We start from the raw sequence: 22120 nt of genomic DNA, 5'->3' as shown, positions 1-22120 counted from the left end.
ACAGTAGTAGTCTTTCAGGTACAAGCTTTATCCAAAATCAGGGTATTCAGGAAAGGTTTATTATTTCCTTATTTTGGAATCATGGCAGCAATGATATCTACTGCTACAATTACAACACCTTGCTTCGTGCTAAATTCCCAACGTAATTAACTCATAATAATTACCGGGGAAGGCATACCGCTTTGCATGAGGTCCTGGAAAGGTTATATTCTAAAACGTGTCCAAATATAATTATGAAAGGTTATATTTTCATGTGTTATTTACCTTTTCTGATCGAAAGAAGTGAAGAAGGATCTAGGTTTTTTTTAACAGAGATAACAGTAGAAGAGAGAGGCGGCTGTTGATTAGTGAAATTACAAGCACCAAGCTGCTATGTGAAACAAAATGATTACTGTTGAAAGAAAACTGTAGTGTTTGATACTCGTGATAGTTGTTGCCTGATTTACAGTATCAGGTTTAGATGAGTCTATAGAACCATTGAGAGCAGAATTAGCTGATAACACAGGCCAAAAATACCTATATGACATATAAAATCATTTTTGATCCTCAACAAAAGTACAGTGAGTGTCTCATTGGATACACTTGTAAGTATTTTACCCTTAAAGGAAAACTATACTACCTAACAATGTAGGTCTCTATAAAAAATGTATCATATAAAATAGCTTATATCTAAAACCCGAACATCGATTCTACACTAATAAAGGATATTATTGACTTACTACAAATTCCTGTGGGTGATGTATCCAAGCCATGGTTATACTTGGCACCAGGGCTGGAACTAGGGGTAGGCAGAAGAGGCACCTGCCTAGGGCGCAACTGTGAAGGGGCACTAGACAGGTACCTCTGTTGCCAACCCCTAGTCCGGGATCTCTTACCCCCACTGATGATTCCTGGTCACTCACCCCCTCTGCACAGTGTCTGCGTGGTTTAGTGTTGCACTTCCTTCTCAATGGTGCGTGTTCATTCAATTTGAAAAAAGCTTCTTTTACAAGTCACTTAATATGTTAAACTATCTGTTGGTTAAGTATTCTTTCTGGGGGTATAGTTTTCCTTTAAAGGAATTTTTTTAGGATGAGCTTATTTCATTGGAGTTATGTAAACAAAGGTGCATATACACTATTTCAACTTGCAGACATACCTGATTCCACAGATTGAAAGGAACCCATGAACCATTTCCCAACCCATTTTAGGCTTCCAGTGTACTGTAACACCCACTCACCTTGTTCCATTTTGAAGAGACTTTAGGGATCTTAAGTCCCTTTCCAGACAATCTGTAAAAGTCTCAGAATCATCATGTCACAAAGTGAGGAAGGGTCTTAAACTGCAAGCTTAACAGCGTGGGCAACAGGTCTCAGCGAGCATTTGAATGGCTTTCTTTCAGTCTGTTAAATCTGCCCCTAAGTGTTCAAGACAGAATCTATAGAATCTAACTTCTGCCCTCAAATGTATTTTTATAGATATTTCTAGCTACAATACTGTTTAAGTTAAGTAGGCAGTGATATTCTGTCAATAATCATCTTAGATGTATGTTAATGTTAAATTTTCTCCTGGGATTTATTTAGTTACTCAAGTTTTTCTTTCATTTTCTTTCTTTCATTTTATATATAAATTTTAATGTTGCACTCTTAATGAAAGGAAATGGAATAATTAATATGCACTTTTAAATGTGTTTCAAGAGCTTGCATAATTAACGATTTTCAAATCCATTCTACATTATTTTAACCAGATTGTAGTTCAAAGATAGACAGTCTGCTTATTTTTTTCACCTGCTGCTAAACCAGCACTCGATGCATTGAGTTATAGATCACGTACAGCATTGCTGGAGAGTCACATCTGCTAGTGATCTAAGACAGTGCTCTCCAGATTTTCCATGATGGCGGTAGTTGTCCAGCATATCACATTCTAGGGTCTGGATTTTATTAATATAATAATGTCCTAGAAAAATTGTATAGGGGCCACATAATTCCTTGGCCACATTTGGACTTCAAGCATCTAGCTGGACAGCTCTGGTTTAAACTATGTGAATTTAATATATGTTTATTAGAATATGTGAATATATATATATATATATATGTGTGTATGGACTGAATGTTTGCAAAGTGTTACTATAAATGTTCACTGCTTATAATTTTCCTATACCTTTGAACAATGTATTTCATCTGGAATAATCATTGCATTGTTTTCTTTTACTAATGCAGAAAGCAAGACTTGCAAGAATTAGGGTGGCTAAGACCGGAAGTTCCACAGCCTACCTTCACAGCAAGAGGAATGGTCTTCTTAATGAAGCTTTGGAACTAATGGTATGCATGATATTACTTAATTTACTACTTTCAGATACCATGAACAAATAACTTCTAATATAGTCCTACTTTCAGAGTTAATGATTTAGCTTAGAAAATACATACACAAACCCCTATCTGCAACCCAGCTGCAGAGTTCCTACACTCTACACCTATTGTGGTGGAAGTGCCTTTGATAGCACATTTGGAACAATCCTTATTCAGGAACGGGGCTAGATATGCCTTACATTCACAAGTGCTCTGGCATGTGAATCAAAGTCAGTTGCAAATAATTGTACCCCATGCTGGAGCCAGAACGATCAAGTGGGGAAAGTCTCACTTTATTTATATTCCTAATTTACTGATTCATGGGTGAACATTTTTCCTGTGGTTCACTGAAATATTGTAATTATGAAAATTCTCCCTTGCTCCAAATTCATCTAAACATTTTTCATTATATAAATTAAAATCAAGGAAGTAACTTAATTTATGTGAACCAAAACTGAAGGAAATCACTGAAAGTTTAAAGGGAAAATATGCAAGCTCAACATGAGTTCAATACATATGGCTTATATTAGCCATGCTTTCTGCTTGTTAGTTTAACTAACCAATATCTGGGTTTTTGCTATTTCTTGCACTTATCAGAACTGTGAAATTATTTTATTTTTATATTTCCTTGGTTATTGAGATCTAATGGTATGTGTGATAATGTTACTTGGTTTACTGCTTTCAGATCATCCAGTTATGAACAGCACTCCAAATTCAATCTTCTTAAAAACGCTTTAATTCACATTATTGGCACAGACCATGATAGCAACATTTCAGGTCTACATTAACCCTTTGTCAAGCTACTTACTGCTTTCAGATGCCATGAACAAAAAACCTCTATTACGATTTGAAGAGTTGCTGTGGGTACACTGATGAATTTCAACACCTACTGTAGCAAATCAGCCCCAATGTGTCTAAAACTACATAACCTGCCAAAATGCAGTACAGTTCTGGCACGAAGGCCTGGTTTAAGGTTTCAGTTACTTGAGTGCCAGTGTTACGGTTGATAGCTCATTAATTCTTACTACCTGTGTTGAAATTGCGTGATACTTAAAACCTAACTTTTGAGAACTAGTTCATCCTAAATTCTAGATTTGTAACAAGGTACCTCAAACATTTTTTTAGTTTTAACTGGCTGGATTAACTCTTTAGGGTATGCACCACCGTCACATACAGAGAAGACTTTAGTTACACACTTAGAGGAGATTAAACTGGAGGTCCACTCGGTCATGCAGATTAACACTGTAACAACTTTATTCATTCCTTTATTCCAATATAACTTCTCCATCAGAAATGATTATACTATTCCCATGGTTATTATCATTAAAACAGAGCCAGGGTTTCCATCCTGTTGCATAAATGTAATTGGATAATTTAATTAAAAGTTTAACAGGCTTATAAATAAAGGGGACATTTTTGGCCTGACTGTACTACTTAAAGCAGGTCTATCATTATAGGATAGCTGTGCTGAAATACAGTATATTTTTCCCATTTCATTAGTAGTTTGGTACATCTGATACATGAACAAAAGTCAATTTATAATAAATGGAATGTACAGAGGTTCTACCTGTTTTACAGAAGAGTTCTGGATTGGTATATGAAACACATGTTGCCCTACCTGACATTTAACGCAGGGATATGGAACACATATTGTTCTGCCTAACATCTAACATCAAGTTCACACAGAGTAAGGCTAATGTCAGACGGAGCGTATTCTCATCAAGATGAAAATTGCTTTGCAAGACTACGCCCCTGCGCTTAAAAATCCTCCTACCTATGCCTGCACCCGAAAGCATTGAATATGCTTGGGTACAGGCACATGTAGCCAGAATTTGCATTTTAGCCAGATATTGGCTACATGTGCCTGCACCAACACTTGCTCATAAGCCTGTGTCCCTTATTAACTCAGCACGTTTTCATTAACCTACGGGGCTGACTTATGACCATTTAACCTCGGAATCCATCAGTATTGATAGTTATTATTGTCTAAGTTTATAGGATTAGTATAACAAACCAGCCAAACTAATGAAAAATAATGATGGTACTGGGATAATGAATTCTGTAGAAAACTATGGGCAACTTTAAGGTTTTTTCAAGTTGATTGGAACACTATAGATAATGATCACATCTACTTTCCAAGAATATTGGTAAAAATCAATAGCTCTATTATGAGTCTATAAGTGCAGTCTATAAATGCTAATGATCCTTGTGGATCAATCAGAATTAATTGTTCCATAATGTTTCTAAGTACCAAAGCAGTTAAGCATCAAAGTTAAAGAAGCCAGTTCTGACCAAGTTTGGTTTAATAATCTTCAGGAGTCACGCACCAAACATTCAAAGAATTTAAATTTGAACAACAAGCCTATTAAATTCAAATATATACAGGAAAGCCAAACCTGGCGATTATTTTTTTTTTTTTTTTTTAAAACAGAATTCAGTCTATATGGTATTATGCAGTATAGAGTGAACTGATAAAATCAGGTAGAGAGAGCTGTGGTGAGAAAGATAGAGGCTGCTAAGCTGCTGAAGCCTTACAGTAAAAATGACCATTGAAGCTTGAGGTTGTGTGTATTTTATTTTAATATGTTTTTCCTGATAACTTTCACAAAATGCCGGGCAGATTAAATTAAGTCCAAGTTAAAAATGATAGGACTCTAAACTTAAAGCTTCTCACTTGGCATGCATTCTAGTATAGTAATAGGGTACAGACTTCTAAGTAAATGTTAAGTATAGGTGTTTAAAAATAGCAAGAAATAAATAACATTTCTAACTGATGTACAGCAGTTTTATTTAAGCGACACTCATGACAACAGAAAGAGAGACAGTGAAGGGTTACATCAGGTTTTTAGGGTGTCTCTTTTCATTGCACACTGCTTACATCATTTCTAACTGAAAATGTTAACGCCAAGGGCAAAAGTGTACAGATATCCAACATTAATATTTCAACCAGCCTTCAAGTACAAGAATTTCTATATCATACAAAAAAGACCAGCAACACTGAGATTTCTGTGCAAATCAAAAAAGTATATTTAAATGTGCATATACAAGCAAAGTAACATTTCTGTCCTCCCTGCGACCTTTCTCAAGTGTTATCCGTTTATCTTTTTCTTTTTTTTGCATTTTAAAACATAGATGTAGCCACCCAAATACACTGATCACTGGCCTGTTTAGTTCTGATACCTGGTGTAATGATATCATTTGTCTTAGTTGGTAGGCTTGCATGGGTACATTTTTTGATTACTGAGAATTTATTCACCATTCTGGATTTGTTTTAGGGATCCACAGAAGAGCCACACATTGGCAAATCAGCATCACTGATAGAAAGCCAACACCACCACCTGCTGCATTGCCTGGAAAAAACAACTGTAAGTGGAACATGATGTTATTATTCTATCACCCACCGCAGCCCAAGAAAAATGCCTGCAGTCTGCACAATGTTGAAATTGCATATATGAAAAAGTATTGCTCCTTCTGACACTCCTTCAACCACTGGCGAAGCAAAATACAGATCCCAGCATTCTGCAGTGGCTGCTAGAACACCAAACAACTAGAAATAGCTGTAGAAACACACGTAGAAATTCTCTTGCCTAATGGCCTAATTTATTGTTCAGCATTTTAAGGGTTATTTATCCTTGAATACATTATTCTTGCAAAACAATAGTAATATGTCATAGATAATCATCATTAGATGTCTGCCTAGACTTTCCAAAGTTGGCAAACATGGGTTTTCCTACCTAAGGCTCCAAATCTGCAGCAATTTCTCGAAGAATGCTCAAAGAATGTTCAGCACAGCTACAGCTTCATTATATATTTTGTTCCACCAAGCAAGGTGGATATAGAGGCACACAGATTGGGCCTCCCCTATCCGTACAGAGCTATGGGATCTATAATCTGGAAACCTGTTAATCAAATATATATATATATGTTAATGTTAACATTTTTTTAAACAATGTCCACCCAAATAATTACATTTGTTTCCATAATGACTTGCATGTATTTTGAAGAAACTTCCCAATATACATTAATGAAACATTTTCAATGATTTTAAAGTTATTTGTAAATGAAACTGTAGTTTCTTTGTCCTTTGATATTGCCTTTCCAACTTGCCAAACTATAGAAACAGTGTATCAGAAATTAACTCACCCCCCCCCACCAGCCAATACTCCCATAATGCCTTTCATGCTTCTGTTACTCACCTCCTTTTTTAAGCACAGAACATGCGCATTGTGGGAGATGTATTATTGGCTGGTGATTTTCAGTGGTAGAAGTAGTCAAGTCAGTGCACCTCAGCGGGAGAGTATAGGGAAAGGCAGTAGGTCTGCTGTTTTAGGTAGAAGCACACCCCAAATCACCACTCAATATAAAGAAAATTATGCAGCCTTAAAGGAATACTGTCATGAGAAAACATTTTTTTTCAAAACGCATAAGTTACTAGAGCTTCTCCAGCATAATCCTGCATTGAAATCAGTTTTTTTAAAAGCGCAAACAGATTTTTTATATTTAATTTTGAAATTACATGGGGCTAGCCATATTCTTCATTTCCCAGAGTCACACTTTACTGCTGAGCTGCAAGTTGGAGTGATAGCACCCCTGTCCCAGTGGCCAATCAGCAGAACAATGGGAAAGTAGCAAGATAGCAGCTCCCAATAGATAACAGAGGTTAAGAAGTAGAGGTGGCCATACATGGTAAGATTTGCTTGCTTGGTGAGGTTGCCAAGCGAGCAGATGTTCTCCCGATATCCCACCTATGGGGGCTAATTTGGTCGTTTGGCCCTTTGTTTGTGCCCATACAAAGGTAGATAAGCTACCAAATCGGTCTAAAGGACTGATATCGGCAGCTAGAAGAGGCCCGTGTATGGCCACCTTAGCACTCAATAGTAAGAAACCCAAGTACAGCTTGGGACTCCTCCAGTAACATGGGAGTAGGAGAAACAATAGGTTACCTAAAAGCAGTTCTAATGTGTAGCGCTGGCTCTTTATGAAAGCTAAGAGTCAGGCACAATGTACTAAGATGGCTGCCTACACATCAATGTTACAACTAAAAAAATGTATTTGTTGGTTTAAGAATATATTTTTTTAATGGTAGAGTGAATTATTTGCTATGTAAGCACTGTAATTTAGAAATAAAAAGTATACCATAAAAATCATGACAGTATCCCTTTAAAACCATTTTCACTTTTTTCAGATGCTGGACATTTTACATACAAATCAAGAATATAATAAGAAAGTGAATAAAACTTTCTGTCAGATGTAAAACACATTTCATTTCTGTTCTTATATCAAGATTGCTCTTTTCACAACTCTTAGGGAAGTGGTTAGCTCTTTTCCTTTCAGCATAGAATATAGAACGTAACTTATTCAGGGTTAGACTGGGCCATCTGAGCACCAGGAAAAAACATCCTGCGGGCCACAGTGGCCCAGACCAGATCCCTGCTGCATTCCCCCAGGCCTCTGATCTCCCTCCCCTGATGCATCAGAAGGTAACTATATTGTACACATGCTAGGGGGAAGGGGGTTGGGCAGCCACTGGGGGTGTGGGGGCCGCGGCAGGGGCCCGTGGGGCAGCAGCCCTGGTGGACCCTGCACCCCCCAGTCTGACCCTGAACTTAGTGCTTTTACACTAAATTATGAGCAACTTTTGTTGTGATGATGTAGTTGAAGAATGTTCTTCTTATTGGGTTAGTCCAACATGTTCCAGTGCATTGTATTTCATTAGAAGGATCTAACCCTGGTATCGATTTTCTAGTTACTTAAATATCATAGCTATTACACACAGCTTGTTTCCTGGTCTTTCTGCCATGTAGTTTTTATTTGTTCATACTACTTTGCTCCAGACAGTAACAGGCTAAAATTGTGGGCTTATTTGCTAGAGAAATACAATCAAAAGTTACCTTTGATAGGTACGTTAACTGACGCTGGCCACACAAGACCTAATTGCTTTCTAAATTTTATTTACATTTTATGTGTGGGACATCCAAAAGAGTTATTTAGAAAGAGGCACACAAGGTCAGCTAATGACCCTTACTGAACATGTATGGGCCAGTCGTGAAAAGGCTTACACTTACATATGGCAGTAGTTTTAAACAAAAGCATAAAACTTCAAATAGTTTCTCTTTTCTTTGTGTTATAGTATTATGAAGCTGTAAATAGTGTTTAAATTGAAACAATTATAGAAGTCTTACATTGGTAAGTTAATTGTAATTGAGGAGGAATTTATCACCCTTAAAACCAAGAGAGTTTTTATCATTTGACATTTGTTTGGCAACTACACTCGGCAGTAGGAGGGGGAGATGGAAGAGGAACACACTTATTTGTTTCTGTTGTAGTATCTAGTAGAATTAAGTCTAAAACAACTGGACTTTTCTGAGTTTTTCTTGAAAACTTTTCACCACTCATCCGAGTGGCTTCTTCAGTTCAAATGATAGTAGAGTCACAGACATCCAATCACAATGGTTCCATTGAACTTGTTCAGTAAGGTGTTAGCTGAAACTGACAGGTGTAAGAAGGTATGATCCAATACCTTCTTATCATACCTTCTTACACCTGTCAGTTTCAGCTAACACCTAACTGAACAAGTTCAATGGAACCATTGTGATTGGATGTCTGTGACTCTACTACCATCAAGAGCTTAAATACCGGGGAATTCCCTACCAGTCATTTGAACTGAAGAAGCCACTCGGATGAGTGGTGAAACGTTTTCAAGAAAAACTCAGAAAAGTCCAGTTGTTTTAGACTTAATTCTACTAGATACTGTATATCATGACCTGCATGAATGAGAATCTTCATAGACATGTTTCTGTTGTAGTAATTGAGTGGTTGCTTACATTGATGATGCAATCCAATGCACATACTCGCCCTTTATTCCCTAACTTCCACGGCATTAATATACGCACATGAGGGAGCAGAACAGTACACAGACCACAACAAGGCCCTGTACTTATGGCCCACAGATGCTGTGCTCCAGTGCAAAGCGCACTGTTCAGGGTAACAGAATACAATACAAAACAGCTATAGCTTGTATGTGTTCTGGAGAAAGAAGTGGTCTCTTTTCTGGTTGTTAGGCCTTTCATTTATCATAGAGATTGTACTGTTATGTTTCATCATGATCACTATTTGCTTCAATTGTAATGTTCTACAAGAGACCTCTGTATAATTACAAAAAAAACAAACCAGTAAAATATTTAAAATAATTTATTTAAACATAAAAGTCATAAAAAATTAGCTTGCCATGTTTTTAGATTGGTGGATAAAGGGTTTCCGGATTACAGATCTCCTAGTGATCCTACTGACACTGCCCATGGATACTTTAGTGACTGGATGCTTTCCAACCAATTATAAACTTTTAAATTAAAACTTATGTATAAAGTTTTTAGATATTAGATCCTGTAACTTTTACTTGCCACAGTGGACATTTTAAACATCGCTCTATAGATTGCGAACCATCTATTTTGCCTTATAACAGTAGTTAAACATGTGATAGAAAGCTTTTTATATTTGCCTAACATTATGGATTGTATTTGCCTTTGTAGCTAAAACTTGAGTTCTGCTTTCTGTTTATTTTTTGCTTTGTTTCTCATAAAAAAACAACCAAATGTATTTTCTGCTACAATGCCATTGAAATGCCTACATTTACAAGAAATTGTCATTCTTGTGGTCATTCTTGCTTAGTTCACTGCAAAAGATGAAACACAGGAATGAAAGAGAATGTCAGTGAGATGCATGTGTTGAAGAACACAGAACTTTTATTTTGATGGTTTTATGATGCATTTCCTTTTTCTTTAACAACTGACATTGAGGGGCAGATTTATCACATATCAAACTGAGAAATACTGAAGGATTTCCAGCAGTTTGATATTTTCCCCATTTATCAAAACATTCAAAAATGAAAGTATGTAATGATTTCTGATACCAAAATGTTTTTAAACAAGTTGTAAAGCCTTTTAGACTTGTTTTTTTAAACTAGTTTGTCAGAATGGATTTGACTGCTATGAACATTTAAAGTCAATCTCTTCATGTCAGGTGTTGAAGTTTAATGGTTGTACTAAAACATTTGATCTATTCAGTAAATCCCCCAAAACAGATGAGGTTTGCATTCATTTTAAAGTAATAAAATGTACTGGAGTATTGTGCAATAAGTACAAATCATTTTCTGTATTACCACCAATCAGGCATAATGCAGAAAATGATTTGTAAATGTAAACCAGTAACCACTCATACAAAATACAATATGTAGAAAATCTGCCCCTGAATGATGCATGCATTTTATGTGCAAATTGTTCTTGACAGACAAAGCATCTGTGTGTGGGAAATATATAGTAACTAGTGGGCATAAACCATAAAGTAGTAATTGCAGCTATCACTAGCCAGAATAAGTTTTAAAATGTAATTTTTATACTTTATTCACATTTTATAGCTCAGTAGTGGTATAGAAATATTTTACACATAATCCACAAATAAGATGTAATATATATTTATAGTGCTAAGCAAGGTCACTGGTTATAATCAGTTCTTAGTGATGTCATTTGTGTCTCATTGAAACGTGTAAAAATTATACCCTTTCTGTGGTTATGGCGCTTCTTTATGACCTCTAATATTTTGAAATCTTATAATAGGGGTACAGTGTTTACTATATACATTTAGGGGCATATTTATTATGCTGTGTAATAAACGGCAAGAAAATTTGCCACACATCGACAGGCTTTGCAGTGTAAAAATGGCGTAAAAACAGCGTAAAATCGGCGTAATTGTTTTACGCGTTTTTTCTTCCACCGGAACTTATGGAAAATAACGGCGTAATATCCGGCGTTCAGATGGCAATCTTTTCCATTTATTTTACACAGCTTTTTACTCCGTTTTTTTGGTGAATTAGTTTTACACAGCATAATAAATACGCCCCTAAGTGGATTAAAATCAGACATATATAGTAATATACATGACTAAATCAATTCACATACATACTGTAGATGTTATTATGGATTTGGGACAGAAGTAAGAGGTAAATTCAACTACTACTACATACTATTCCAGATGTTAATTTTACATTTTTTTTTTAACACCACTGACATATGTGCAATCTTTTTCTTCTAATATTTCAAGGAAAAACAATAAACATAGAAACATAGCTCTAACCACAACTTAGACAATTTCTGAAGTAATGAAGAGAATGTTCTGATAAATGTACATGTACTGGAAAGATAGATATGGTTTTGAATTGTAAAAGACATCTTTGGTACAACTTCACTGGATCTTTTTTTCAGTAAAATAAATATGGATGTGCAGCCTTCCATCTCAAAAGCTTTGGGGTTCTAATGAAGTTATAGTTCAGCAAAAGCAAGAGGAACACTGGCATTCCTGTTTTAAAGGAATACATTCTCATTGCATATCCTAATATATCCTTGAGTCAGCATTTTGTAATGTTTTGTGTGCTCCCTCCCTGTATGCCTGACAGGAAACAATGCACTAACGGTAACCGGAAGTGTGAGAACAAATGATGAAGTTCTGTCCATTCATTAGCTGATGTAACCTAGCATGTATGCTTGATTGTGGTTTGGGTGAGAGCACAGTGCCTCATATGAACCAGAAAGGCTGGCGTATTCATTCTGAGGCTATCCAATAACGCATACTGAAAGAAAAATGTATTTTTCATGAGACAAATGTATTTATATTAAACAGTGCTGTTATATATGACATATTTTTAGAAAGACCTGCAATGTTTAGGTGCATGGCATCCCTTTTAATGCTGTATAGAACTCTGATGTAGATGTCCTTCATGTTATCAGCATAAAATCCCAATTTTCATAATTAATTATGAAGAACACTCTAACCTGGGTTCAATAGGAATTAATACAAATATCCAGAATGTTCTTTATCTGATACATCATTCTATGAAGAAAAGTGATCCATACATAAGGATGGGGGGATGTGAAGCTATAGATCATTCTAAATCATTATTTCTTGGAAAAGTTAAAGGACAATGAAAGGTTAATATAAATTAAGAGTAAGCCTAAAGGCATTCTTTTTAAGTACTTACTGCATATCTAAATTCCCAGATCACTGCTTGCTTCTCTGAGATATGGTGCTGGCAGCCTACAGCAGTGTGAAGACTACAGTGACATTACTGAAATCTCTCTGTCCTTCCTGTAGGCTGCCAGCGGCAGCCTTCCTATTCTCTGAGCATGTGTGTAACTTGATCCTGTCTGCTGATCTGAGCTACACATGCCCACCAGCCAATCAGGAGCGGATCTGCCAGAGCGGGTGAGGGAATGAAACACATGTGCAGTATGAAGCAAGGAGGGAAAGGAAGGGAGAATACCTTTTTAGAGATGGCTGCCTGTTCTAGAAAATGTGAAGTAAGTGTGACTGAGTAAATATTTGATTAGGTGAGCCAAAAGTGTGGCGTTTTTACTAAACAATAGGAGGACTATTGGGCAGTATGCTTTTTAAATTTTGACTTGCATTCTCCTTTAAAGTTCTTAATATAAACCCTATGTATCAGTCTTTAAGCAATAAACATGCCTCAGTCACTGTACAGATGTTTATTCAATTTTTTTTTATTTCACTGCCCTAAAATCAAAAATATCTTTTATGGCAAAGATCATAAACATATACCATACAAAGTCATAAAAAAGGGAATTATAGTGTATGAAGCTTATTCTGCAGATATATTTAAGAGCGTAATTAATCAAAATACAAACACTCTAGGTACAGTTTTGCTGAGCAGTTTATTTAGTAAGAGAGGTACATGTTACCAACTGTAGTACTATAGTTGCTGATCACTCAGCTTTTTCTTCTTATTGTTTAAACTGCTTACCTAACTGTTCTACCTATTTTATATCCATAATTCTAAAAGCTAACTGTTGCAAAATGCAAAACAAATAAGGAACCTTAGTTTAGTTGCACTTTTCTTTTTAAAGTATCATAATACATAGTTTTCCCTGCATTATCATGCCAAGCGCAGGGGAGTACAGTACTTATGCAGGTACTTATGCAGACACAGTTTTATGGCATCTGTTTGGAATGGTTTTAAAGAGGGTGATATTGTTAATATTATGTATTATTCTATCATTGGCTGGTTTTTACTAACCATGCCCTCAATCATGTCATATTATGCCCCAAGACTAATAAACTACCCCCCAATATCCTTTGTAAGAGATTTTAACGCCAATCAAAAATGACTAGCAATCTTTTGCAACTTGTTTGAAGGCGGCCACACACAAGAAGATTTCAGCTGGCGATTCTGGTCCTTCAGACTGATTTGGCAGGTTATCTGTCTGTGTATGGGCACCCCCGATGGGCCTACCTGACCAATATCTGGCCTAAAATTGGGCACATTTCGATCGAGCAGGGTTGAGTTTCCTGACGGATTGGGGACCGCATCAGCTTGTTGATGCAGTCCTCACTCTGGTGGCTCCTATACCCATCCCTATAATTTGATTGAATTAGCCCGATATCTCCCACCTTAGAAGGACGACTAATCAACTGATCATGCTGTGACAGCAAAACTTTAACGAAAGCTTCAATGTAAGGTACAAATAGTGTCGGACTGGGGTACCAAGGGCCCACTAGAAAACTTTATACTTTAGGCCCACTCTCTCCTTCTCAGTTCACTCACTTTCTTTAGTCTCTTAATTACTTCTTTTTACAAACTATTACCAATCCTTTCCTCCATGTCTTCTGTTTCTTCTCATATACAATTGAGTAATGGCCATGGTATAGGCATACAAGGCAAATGTTTGGGTGAGCAGGAGGGCCCACTGACACCTTGGCCCACCGGGAGTTTTCCTGGTATCCTGGTGTGTCAGTCCGACACAAATAAAAGCAAGAGGCATCTAGTTAATAATAGAAATGTATGTATAAAAATAAAAGCAAGAGGCATCTAGTTAATAATAGAAATGTAACTGATTGCTTTCCGGCTCTCTGTTATTTCTTATCCAGTCTTTATTTTAAACTAATATTTTGCTGTTTAGGGTCAGTGACATAGCTCCGAGATATTATTTTCAATGCAATACTAAGGAAAACAGTTGTAAGCAATTAAAGATTAAGCAAATAAAGATAATACAGTTAAGTTACCACAATCCATATTATAGAGAAAATATTTTTCCTTTTATCATGCATGTTGCTATGTAGCCTTAGCTATTGCTGAACTGCAACTTTATATGTGATATAGTTGAACTACAGCTATGTGATAGGACCAACTGGTTTGTATAAGTTCTGTGGTACTGTTCCCAGAGTCCCAGAATAGCTACATTATCTAGACACTAGATCCTATAAACAGTCTCCACAAAATGTGACCAGTGAACTTGTATTTTGCTGATGTCTTCATGATCTCTAACAAAGCATGTGCAACCTAGAATGCTGGGGCTGAAAACTGGAATGCTGGAATGTAAAATCAATTGTGTTTTTATCTTCTGTTGGCATGTGGTCCTGTAGGGATTGTCCTATCTTGTGGATGATCCCCTGTTATCTGTTCGAACTTCCACCATGAAGGTATCCATTTTCTTTTTCAATATGTGAGTGTTGGAGTGTTGTAAGGATGGGCAAGTTCACATGTCTAAAAATGGCAAAACTGTGATTAAAAAATAAAGTTGAAGCAAAAACACTTGTTACTGTGGTTTTACTGTATATTTCACTGATCCTTTTTTTTAAACAAACAGCAGATTTAAAAAACATTTAAAAAAAGAATTTTAAAAAATTTTGCTGCAGTTTGTGTTCTTCATTCAGTATTTAATTTTAAACATAAACAAAAAAAAAACCTGTTGACTGTACTCTTTTATAAAATGTATTTGATTCCAAACAAAGCCTGATCACATTTTTAATATACACATGTGAAGGTGCCCACCCTTCATACTAAAATAATTTCTGTGTGAGCTGCCCCAAGTTTGGTATGGTCATGTCTTCTGTGCTGGAGCCTGATGGGAGGAGCTTTGCATGAGTATCTGTTAATTGGTGCTTTCTGGTATATGAGTGTTTAATCATAAACTAACTACAAAGATTGCTTCAATTGTAATGGCATTCCAGGGACACAAAAATGAATTTTCTCAGGCTTTATACCTGACATCTCCCTAAATAAATTAACCCAGCGACTGATGCTAATACCTGCATTAAATGAGTGCTCTAGGGCTCAAGGTTGATGTCATTTGGCTTACATAAGAGGGAAAGTATATTGCAAGATGTTTGAAGATGATCCCAATTATACTTAAAAAACAGAATATCTTTCCCAAGTTATTTATGGTCAGAATGCTACGTAACCACTACATTCCATGGATAATTTGAAACAAGCATCATTTTGCTTTTGCAGATCTACATGACATATTTGGTATGTCAAAAAAATTCGGTTACTGCCACAAACTAAAATGGACACAAATTAGTGTGAGCACTAATGCCCAAACATGCTCCTTACACTTCCACATAGTTGTACAGAGCACCAATGTGTTCTCCACAAGTCTGCTTTGATGAACAATGCAAAACTGTGCCTACTGATCATAGAACCTTACAATTACCACCACCCTCGACTTTGTAGTAATTGCAGGCTTTGCACAGCAAGTTGATAACTACACTATGATGCTGCATCTTGGCAGTGAAGTGATGCAGTTCCTCTCTGAAAATGTTTATTGCACGTAATTGCAGCAGAAGTGCAGTCCCAGTTACTCAGGAACTCTGGGAACAAAGGCTGCATTGTGCAAAAAAATGGCAAATTTCACTTTGAGGTTCTAAATGAGGATTCTTTGATTTGGAATGATGGTTTCTTTGATTTGCACTTCTCTTGCCATTGATAAACTCAGCTGGAAATGTGTGTCAGTTTCTCATAAACTTATTGGAAGAATTGGTATAAAAACTATTCTTGTTTAACATTAGATAAAAGCAAAGATACCAATGGGGATGATATCCACTTAGCTGGCTATATATTTTATTTAGCAACAACTGACTATATAAATGAGATATTACTTTAAATGTAATATGGGAATATACACTAAAATACCCACAAAGTAAAGTTTTCTAGCTAGGGTACTTTGTACTTAACTATAAGAATGCTTAGCATTATTACCTAACTTACAGGGTTATTTTCACTGAACCACCTTTGTTAATTGGAAACATTTCTGGCTTATCTCTTGGAACAGCAGAAAAATATAAAAACTATAAGAAATAAATGATCAATTATCAATTGTTTTTGTTGAAGCAACTACTGTTAAACCAGCTTTCCCATTCTCCATACATTGGTTTTGATATTCTTCATGATTTTCAGTTACCCTTTTCAAGTTACCCTATAAAGCTCTGAGATCAATATTTATGGTTTCCTTGGAATTTTTTCACGCTGATGTGTTATGTTTATGCTTCTCTATGATTAACCTTTTGCCTTCATACACTGTTTTTAGTACTACTTACACCTGGTATCTCCACAGAACCATGAATTTATGGATGAGCAGATGTTTGAACAGAACTGCAGGGAGAGCTCCATGCAAAACTACCCATCTAGTCGCAGCCCATCCCTATCCAGTAACCATGGGCTCACCACCTCCTGCTGTTCCAGACGCAACAAAAAGACCACCCACCTCCCTAACTCCAATGTGCCGGCAACAAGGTTGCGCAGCATGCAGGAACTCAGCACTATTCACATACAGTGCAGTGACCAACCATCTTTAACAGCTAGGTGAGTGTGCATAAAAAGATATTAGTAAATAGCTGTCAAAGTATTTTACAGAAGATGGAAAGATTACAACAATGTCGCTGTAGTAATATGATGGAGTAAACCTTTTTACAATTGTGACTCCACTGTCGCATTCATAATGTGATATGTAATTTATAAGACATGCTGTAATAAGTGATCACTCCACAGGATAATATGGACTTTGACCTGGATGCAGCATAAATCAAATGGGACACAACTCAGCAAAGCATGCTTGTGCAAACACAAGCGTGTTTGCAATAATATAGTATTTGTAGTATATTCTGTCATTGGGGCATCCTCTTTTATATCATAATTGGAATTATGGTAAAAAAGCTCTGTATTGTAGGGATAAAATACTCTAATTTGCATCAGAAATTGCATTTTGCACATTGCACTTGTGTTGGTAAATGGCCCCCATTATTTCTGGGATCCTTTTACAACCTTTCTACACTTCAAATTTATTGGAGTTCTATTTTCAGGGAAAACACTGTGAGAAAACCTCATCTCTTATATGCAGAATTCTGTTTATGACCCTGTTCTTCTTTTACACCCTCAAAATACCATGCAACAATACCTTGACTATTAGGTCACACCAGATTTGTCTTATTGAAGAAAGATTATTACACAATAAGGAGCTATGTGAATTAATAAAGATGTTTTTTGGCTAGACAACCAACAAGCTGAAGAGAAATTCTTTGGCAGATGGTAGAAAAGAATATAAATATACATTCAGTTCAAAATATTTCCATTACCCAAATCCAAAGTGAACTGTAAAGGATAAATTAAAATATTACGGTATAGTGGCTCTTTAAATCATCCCCTGGGGCAATACATTTTCAGATTTCATGAAGTAGAGGGCCTGTTTCTAGCATTAAACAGATTGAATGGGAAGAGAAACAAAACCAGGAGAATTGAAGCTAATATTGTTAGTGGCGGGTAGTAAGAATATGTATATATTAGGGAGTGTAAGCGCTACTGTGGCAGGAACTATGTGAATGATAATTAACATTCTCCATAAAGTGCTGTATAATATGTTGCTGTTATATGATTTAATCATAGCAGCTAGAATTTTCAACAATTGAATGTTTATAGATGAAAGATTTTGAAAAAGCTATAGAAAAATAGGAATCTTAACTTGCCTTAATGGCAGGAGTTCTAGAGATATACTTAGGATAAGAGCTTGTGCAAGGGTGCTTGTGCCTTGAGAACCCTAGAACAGTGCTGTCCAACTGGTGGCCCCGACCCCCCTCTGTGTGGCCCCCCACCTGTCTGGCTGCTGTAATGGCTTACCTTTGTGTAAGCTTTAAATAGTATCAGTACTGTGATTAACTGGCCCCCTGCATTGTTCACATCTCAGGCTGTAAACCCCCTGTATTTTTTAAAAATGTAATCCCCTGTGTTTTCACACCTTTTAATCTCTACATTGTTCACCCTCTGCATTGTACCTCAGGCTCTGACTGTAAACCCCACATTGTTCACCTGTTCACACCTCGAACAGAATGTAGGAACAGTAGAAACCCACAAATAAACCCTGCACACTATAAAAAGAACCTATACTGAGGTGGTACTGCAATTAAAAAGTTTCTTAATATATAGTTATTATGCAGACTGTAGGAGCAGTGCTAGCATTGTGCCACTGTATGCTGTCTGTGTGTACCATACTCTGCCTGCTCTATGCTGCCTGTGTGTGCCATACACAGGCAAAATAGGGCAGACAGCGTATGGAACACACAGGCAGGATAGGGCAGGCATGGTATGGCACACACAGGCAGCAAAGGGCAGGTAGAGTATGGCACACACAGGCAGCATAGTGCAGGTAGAGTATGGCACACACAAGCAGGGTAGGGCAGACAGAGTATAGTATACACAGGCAGGGTAGGGCAGGCAGAGTATGGCACACACAGGCAGCATAGGGCAGACAGAGTATGGCACACACATGCAGCATAGGGCAGGCAGAGTATGGCACACAGGCAGAATAGGGCAGACAGAGTATGGCACACACAGGCAGGGTAGGGAAGGCAGAGTAAGTCAGGTTTTTGCTGTACTACCACCATTAATATTGGTATGTTCATGTGATAACACGGGTATGGTTTCAAGTGGGTGTGGTTTACTGGCTTCCATTATCTGGCCTCCATCATGTAGGCCAGAAAAAATCCTGCCCTCAGTAGCACAGAAGTTTGACAGCACTGCCCTAAAAGATACAAGGGGTTGCAAAAACACGTTCCTGGTAACATTAAGAGCTAAATTTTAGTTATTAAACCAGACATTCTGCTCTTCTAGTACAGTGGCTACAATTGTTCTCTCTACGCTAGCAATGCAACCCCCCTGGACCCCCCTCAGTACTGTAGAGGTAAGCATGGGGGGGGAAAGGGGTAGCATAATGGAAGCCACCTTGGTGCATCTTTGGGGGCAGAATCACCCCTGAACTTGTGTCCCAAAGGACAAAGAAGATTTATATCTTCTTTATATTAAAGGATCATTTTTAGTTACTATATTGCAGTCTGCAATGCCTGTGGCTGATTTAACAATGAAAGGGAAATAGAAAAGAAGAATTTGTGTTGCTGCCCAAATACAATATACAATATACATCAATCTAATATCAGAAAATTATTAAATCACTGATAAAAAAGAAGGAAATGTGATTTTAATTAAGGGGGAGTTAGTTATCCATTTCCTACATATCCATGATTTACCATAACTTTCTATCACACTAGAACATTAAACTTGGAGAAGATAGTAAATGCTGGCCATGGGTAGTGCTAGTTGGCATACAATAGTATTATAACATTGTAGTTTACATTATATTCATTATACACATAATTTTAACATTCTCAAATGTTAAAAAACTGACAGATAAGTTTATTATAAAAAGCAGGCTTAATGGGGCACTCCAGCTTCCAAAGCAAAATTATTAAAGAGCCCCACACAACAAAGAAATCCCTCATTTACTTATTACTGTAACTGTTCCTTCAAAAAGTATAAATAAATACCATTTTTATATGCTGAAATCCAGCTGCAAAACAGTTCTTCTCAGTTCTGCATCATTTGAAATCCTGGCAAGGGAGGAGGAACTAAAACATTGAGGTTACAAATTGTAATAACTTCTCCACAGCTTACAGACAGCATACCGGAACTATGTAGCCCAAAATGCATTGCACTGTGACCTTCCTTTCCATATGGACATCACGTGTTCAGGGAATTTGGAGGATGCAGGCTGAAGGCAGGCTGAGGACAGTCGACTATTGTTACATTTTTTTTTAAATCTCAAAGTAGTCAGGGGGCCAGGCTTAGGTAACTGTTCCAAGACATATTACATTATAAATCATGAAAAGGCTGCATATTTTTTAATACATGTATACTACAAAGTTGCTTGAAATTATGTTTACCTTTCAAAAAGCTTAAGTTGTGTAGGTGGAGTTCCACTTTAACAATCATGTGTGATAAAATGTGTAGCCTACTACCACCAGCATTAGGTTAATAGTGCATGGCGCACAAATCTACTCCTACCTTTCATTAAAACCACTTGTCAACATTGGTGACATAAAGACAAAAGACTTGATTTGGCAGATGTATTGGATAATCTGCATTACCACCAAATGATCTGACCAATCAGCTGTGAGTCAGACAGCGGAATTAATGCAATGTTTCTATCCATCTGGGAATTGAATGTCACATATTCCTGATCTAGGGGTGTGTATGAGTAGCTATAAGTGCAAAAAAGGTTTACTTGATGTTAAAAATGTATATTTGACTTTTTTCATGAAAAAAATGTTTTTGTACATAAGAGAACTTACTGTAATAAACAAAGTTAACTAATCTCTCATTCTTTAGCCGTTCCAGTCTGAATCTGAAGTCAGATGATGAGTTAAGATCAAACTGCAAAGCTTCGCAGATAACTACAGCAATTATTAGCATCCCTACACCTCCAGCTCTGAGCCCTGAAGGGGAAACCCGACCTGGCAGCCCACCTGGACGCTCAACAAACATTCACAGTACAAGCAACATTGTGAAAGTATCCGCCTTGTAAAACACTTAGTGGCGAACCGAGGCTGCCGTCCTGCTTTTCTTTTTCGCTGCAAAACCGTGGAATTAGCAGTGAAAAAGTGACAAGCTTCCGCTAAACTTGCCATTTACCATCATGGAAGGAGAGAAAAGTCTGTGCAACGGAAGTATACATACATTCCTATCTCCATGCATATGGATGTATGTATATGGTGGAAGCCCTCTGCTAGGAAGTTTTATGGCAAGTAGAGGAGTTAACACAAAGCAAATTGACAACACTGTGTTTAAACACCTTTTTTTAAGGTTTTCAGTGGATAATATTTATTCATAAAGAAATAATGTAAAAAAAATTACAAAAATGGTTTAAAAAGGAGGGAGGGTATTGACCAGGAGTCATTTTTGCAAGTTGAGCATTGAAAACAGGGAAGGGAAAATTGTTATTTTGTTGTTTTTTGTTTATTCGAAAAGAATCAGCAAGCAATCAACATTTTTGTGTCTGTAACAGTCGGACAGAGGGGGTTGTGATATGTTTTAAGAAATTCAGATTTTCCTGTGTATTTTGTGAGTTTGGATATGGAACTGTTCAGTGAACAGAATAGCTCCTAGCACATATCTGACCCAGCACATTGTAGAAGCGAGCACACAAACACAATCTTCCCTCGCTGGTGATCTTAATTCCTAGATATTTTGTTATAGCCTTACAAGTCCAACCAGTGCAGATTGTGATGTTGTTGGGTAATTTGTCTGTGAAAAAGCTTAATTGTGAAGCAAAAAAAAAAAACAAAAAAAAAAAAAAGAAACAATGCTTTAGTTACAACTAGTTTCCACATCACCAGCCATTTTCTGCTTTATAGTTTCACTCCAGAGCAGTTAATAACTTTTCAGGTTCTGTATTTCTGAGAAAATCTACTAAATGGAGATTGTTTTTCACATATCCACTCGTAAACAATGTGAACTAAATAAGGTAAACATTCGGAAAGGGTTTGTCATGGATATTAAATAACCTGGGTTTTTGCCGCTGACTTTAGTGTAAATATAGTAAGAGTTCCTTGGTGTGTTTGACCATGTGATTCCACCTCTGATTGATGAACAAGAGGCGACATCTTTCACTCATTCACTCTGTTCC

The 22120-nt window shown here is 36.8% G+C and overlaps 1 protein-coding gene across 2 annotated transcripts in view; it reads left to right on the top strand.

The window, feature by feature from the left end:
* kcnd3 (potassium channel, voltage gated Shal related subfamily D, member 3) overlaps window positions 1–21775 on the top strand; it is a 226854-nt gene extending 205079 nt beyond the window's left edge. The window contains 5 exon segments of one of the 2 annotated variants that reach the window (NM_001102941.1): window positions 2199–2300; window positions 5603–5692; window positions 14757–14813; window positions 16727–16974; window positions 20824–21775. In NM_001102941.1, the coding sequence (NP_001096411.1) occupies window positions 2199–2300; window positions 5603–5692; window positions 14757–14813; window positions 16727–16974; window positions 20824–21019 (693 nt within the window). In that variant the 3' untranslated portion in view covers window positions 21020–21775. 2 annotated transcript variants of the gene reach the window in all.
* Window positions 21776–22120: the final 345 nt, after the last annotated feature.

Source organism: Xenopus tropicalis, chromosome 2 (genome assembly GCF_000004195.4).
Source record: "Xenopus tropicalis strain Nigerian chromosome 2, UCB_Xtro_10.0, whole genome shotgun sequence".
Classification (NCBI taxonomy): Eukaryota; Metazoa; Chordata; class Amphibia; order Anura; family Pipidae; genus Xenopus; species Xenopus tropicalis.
Note: the sequence above shows the minus strand (reverse complement) of the source record. Positions and strands in the feature narration are given on the sequence as shown.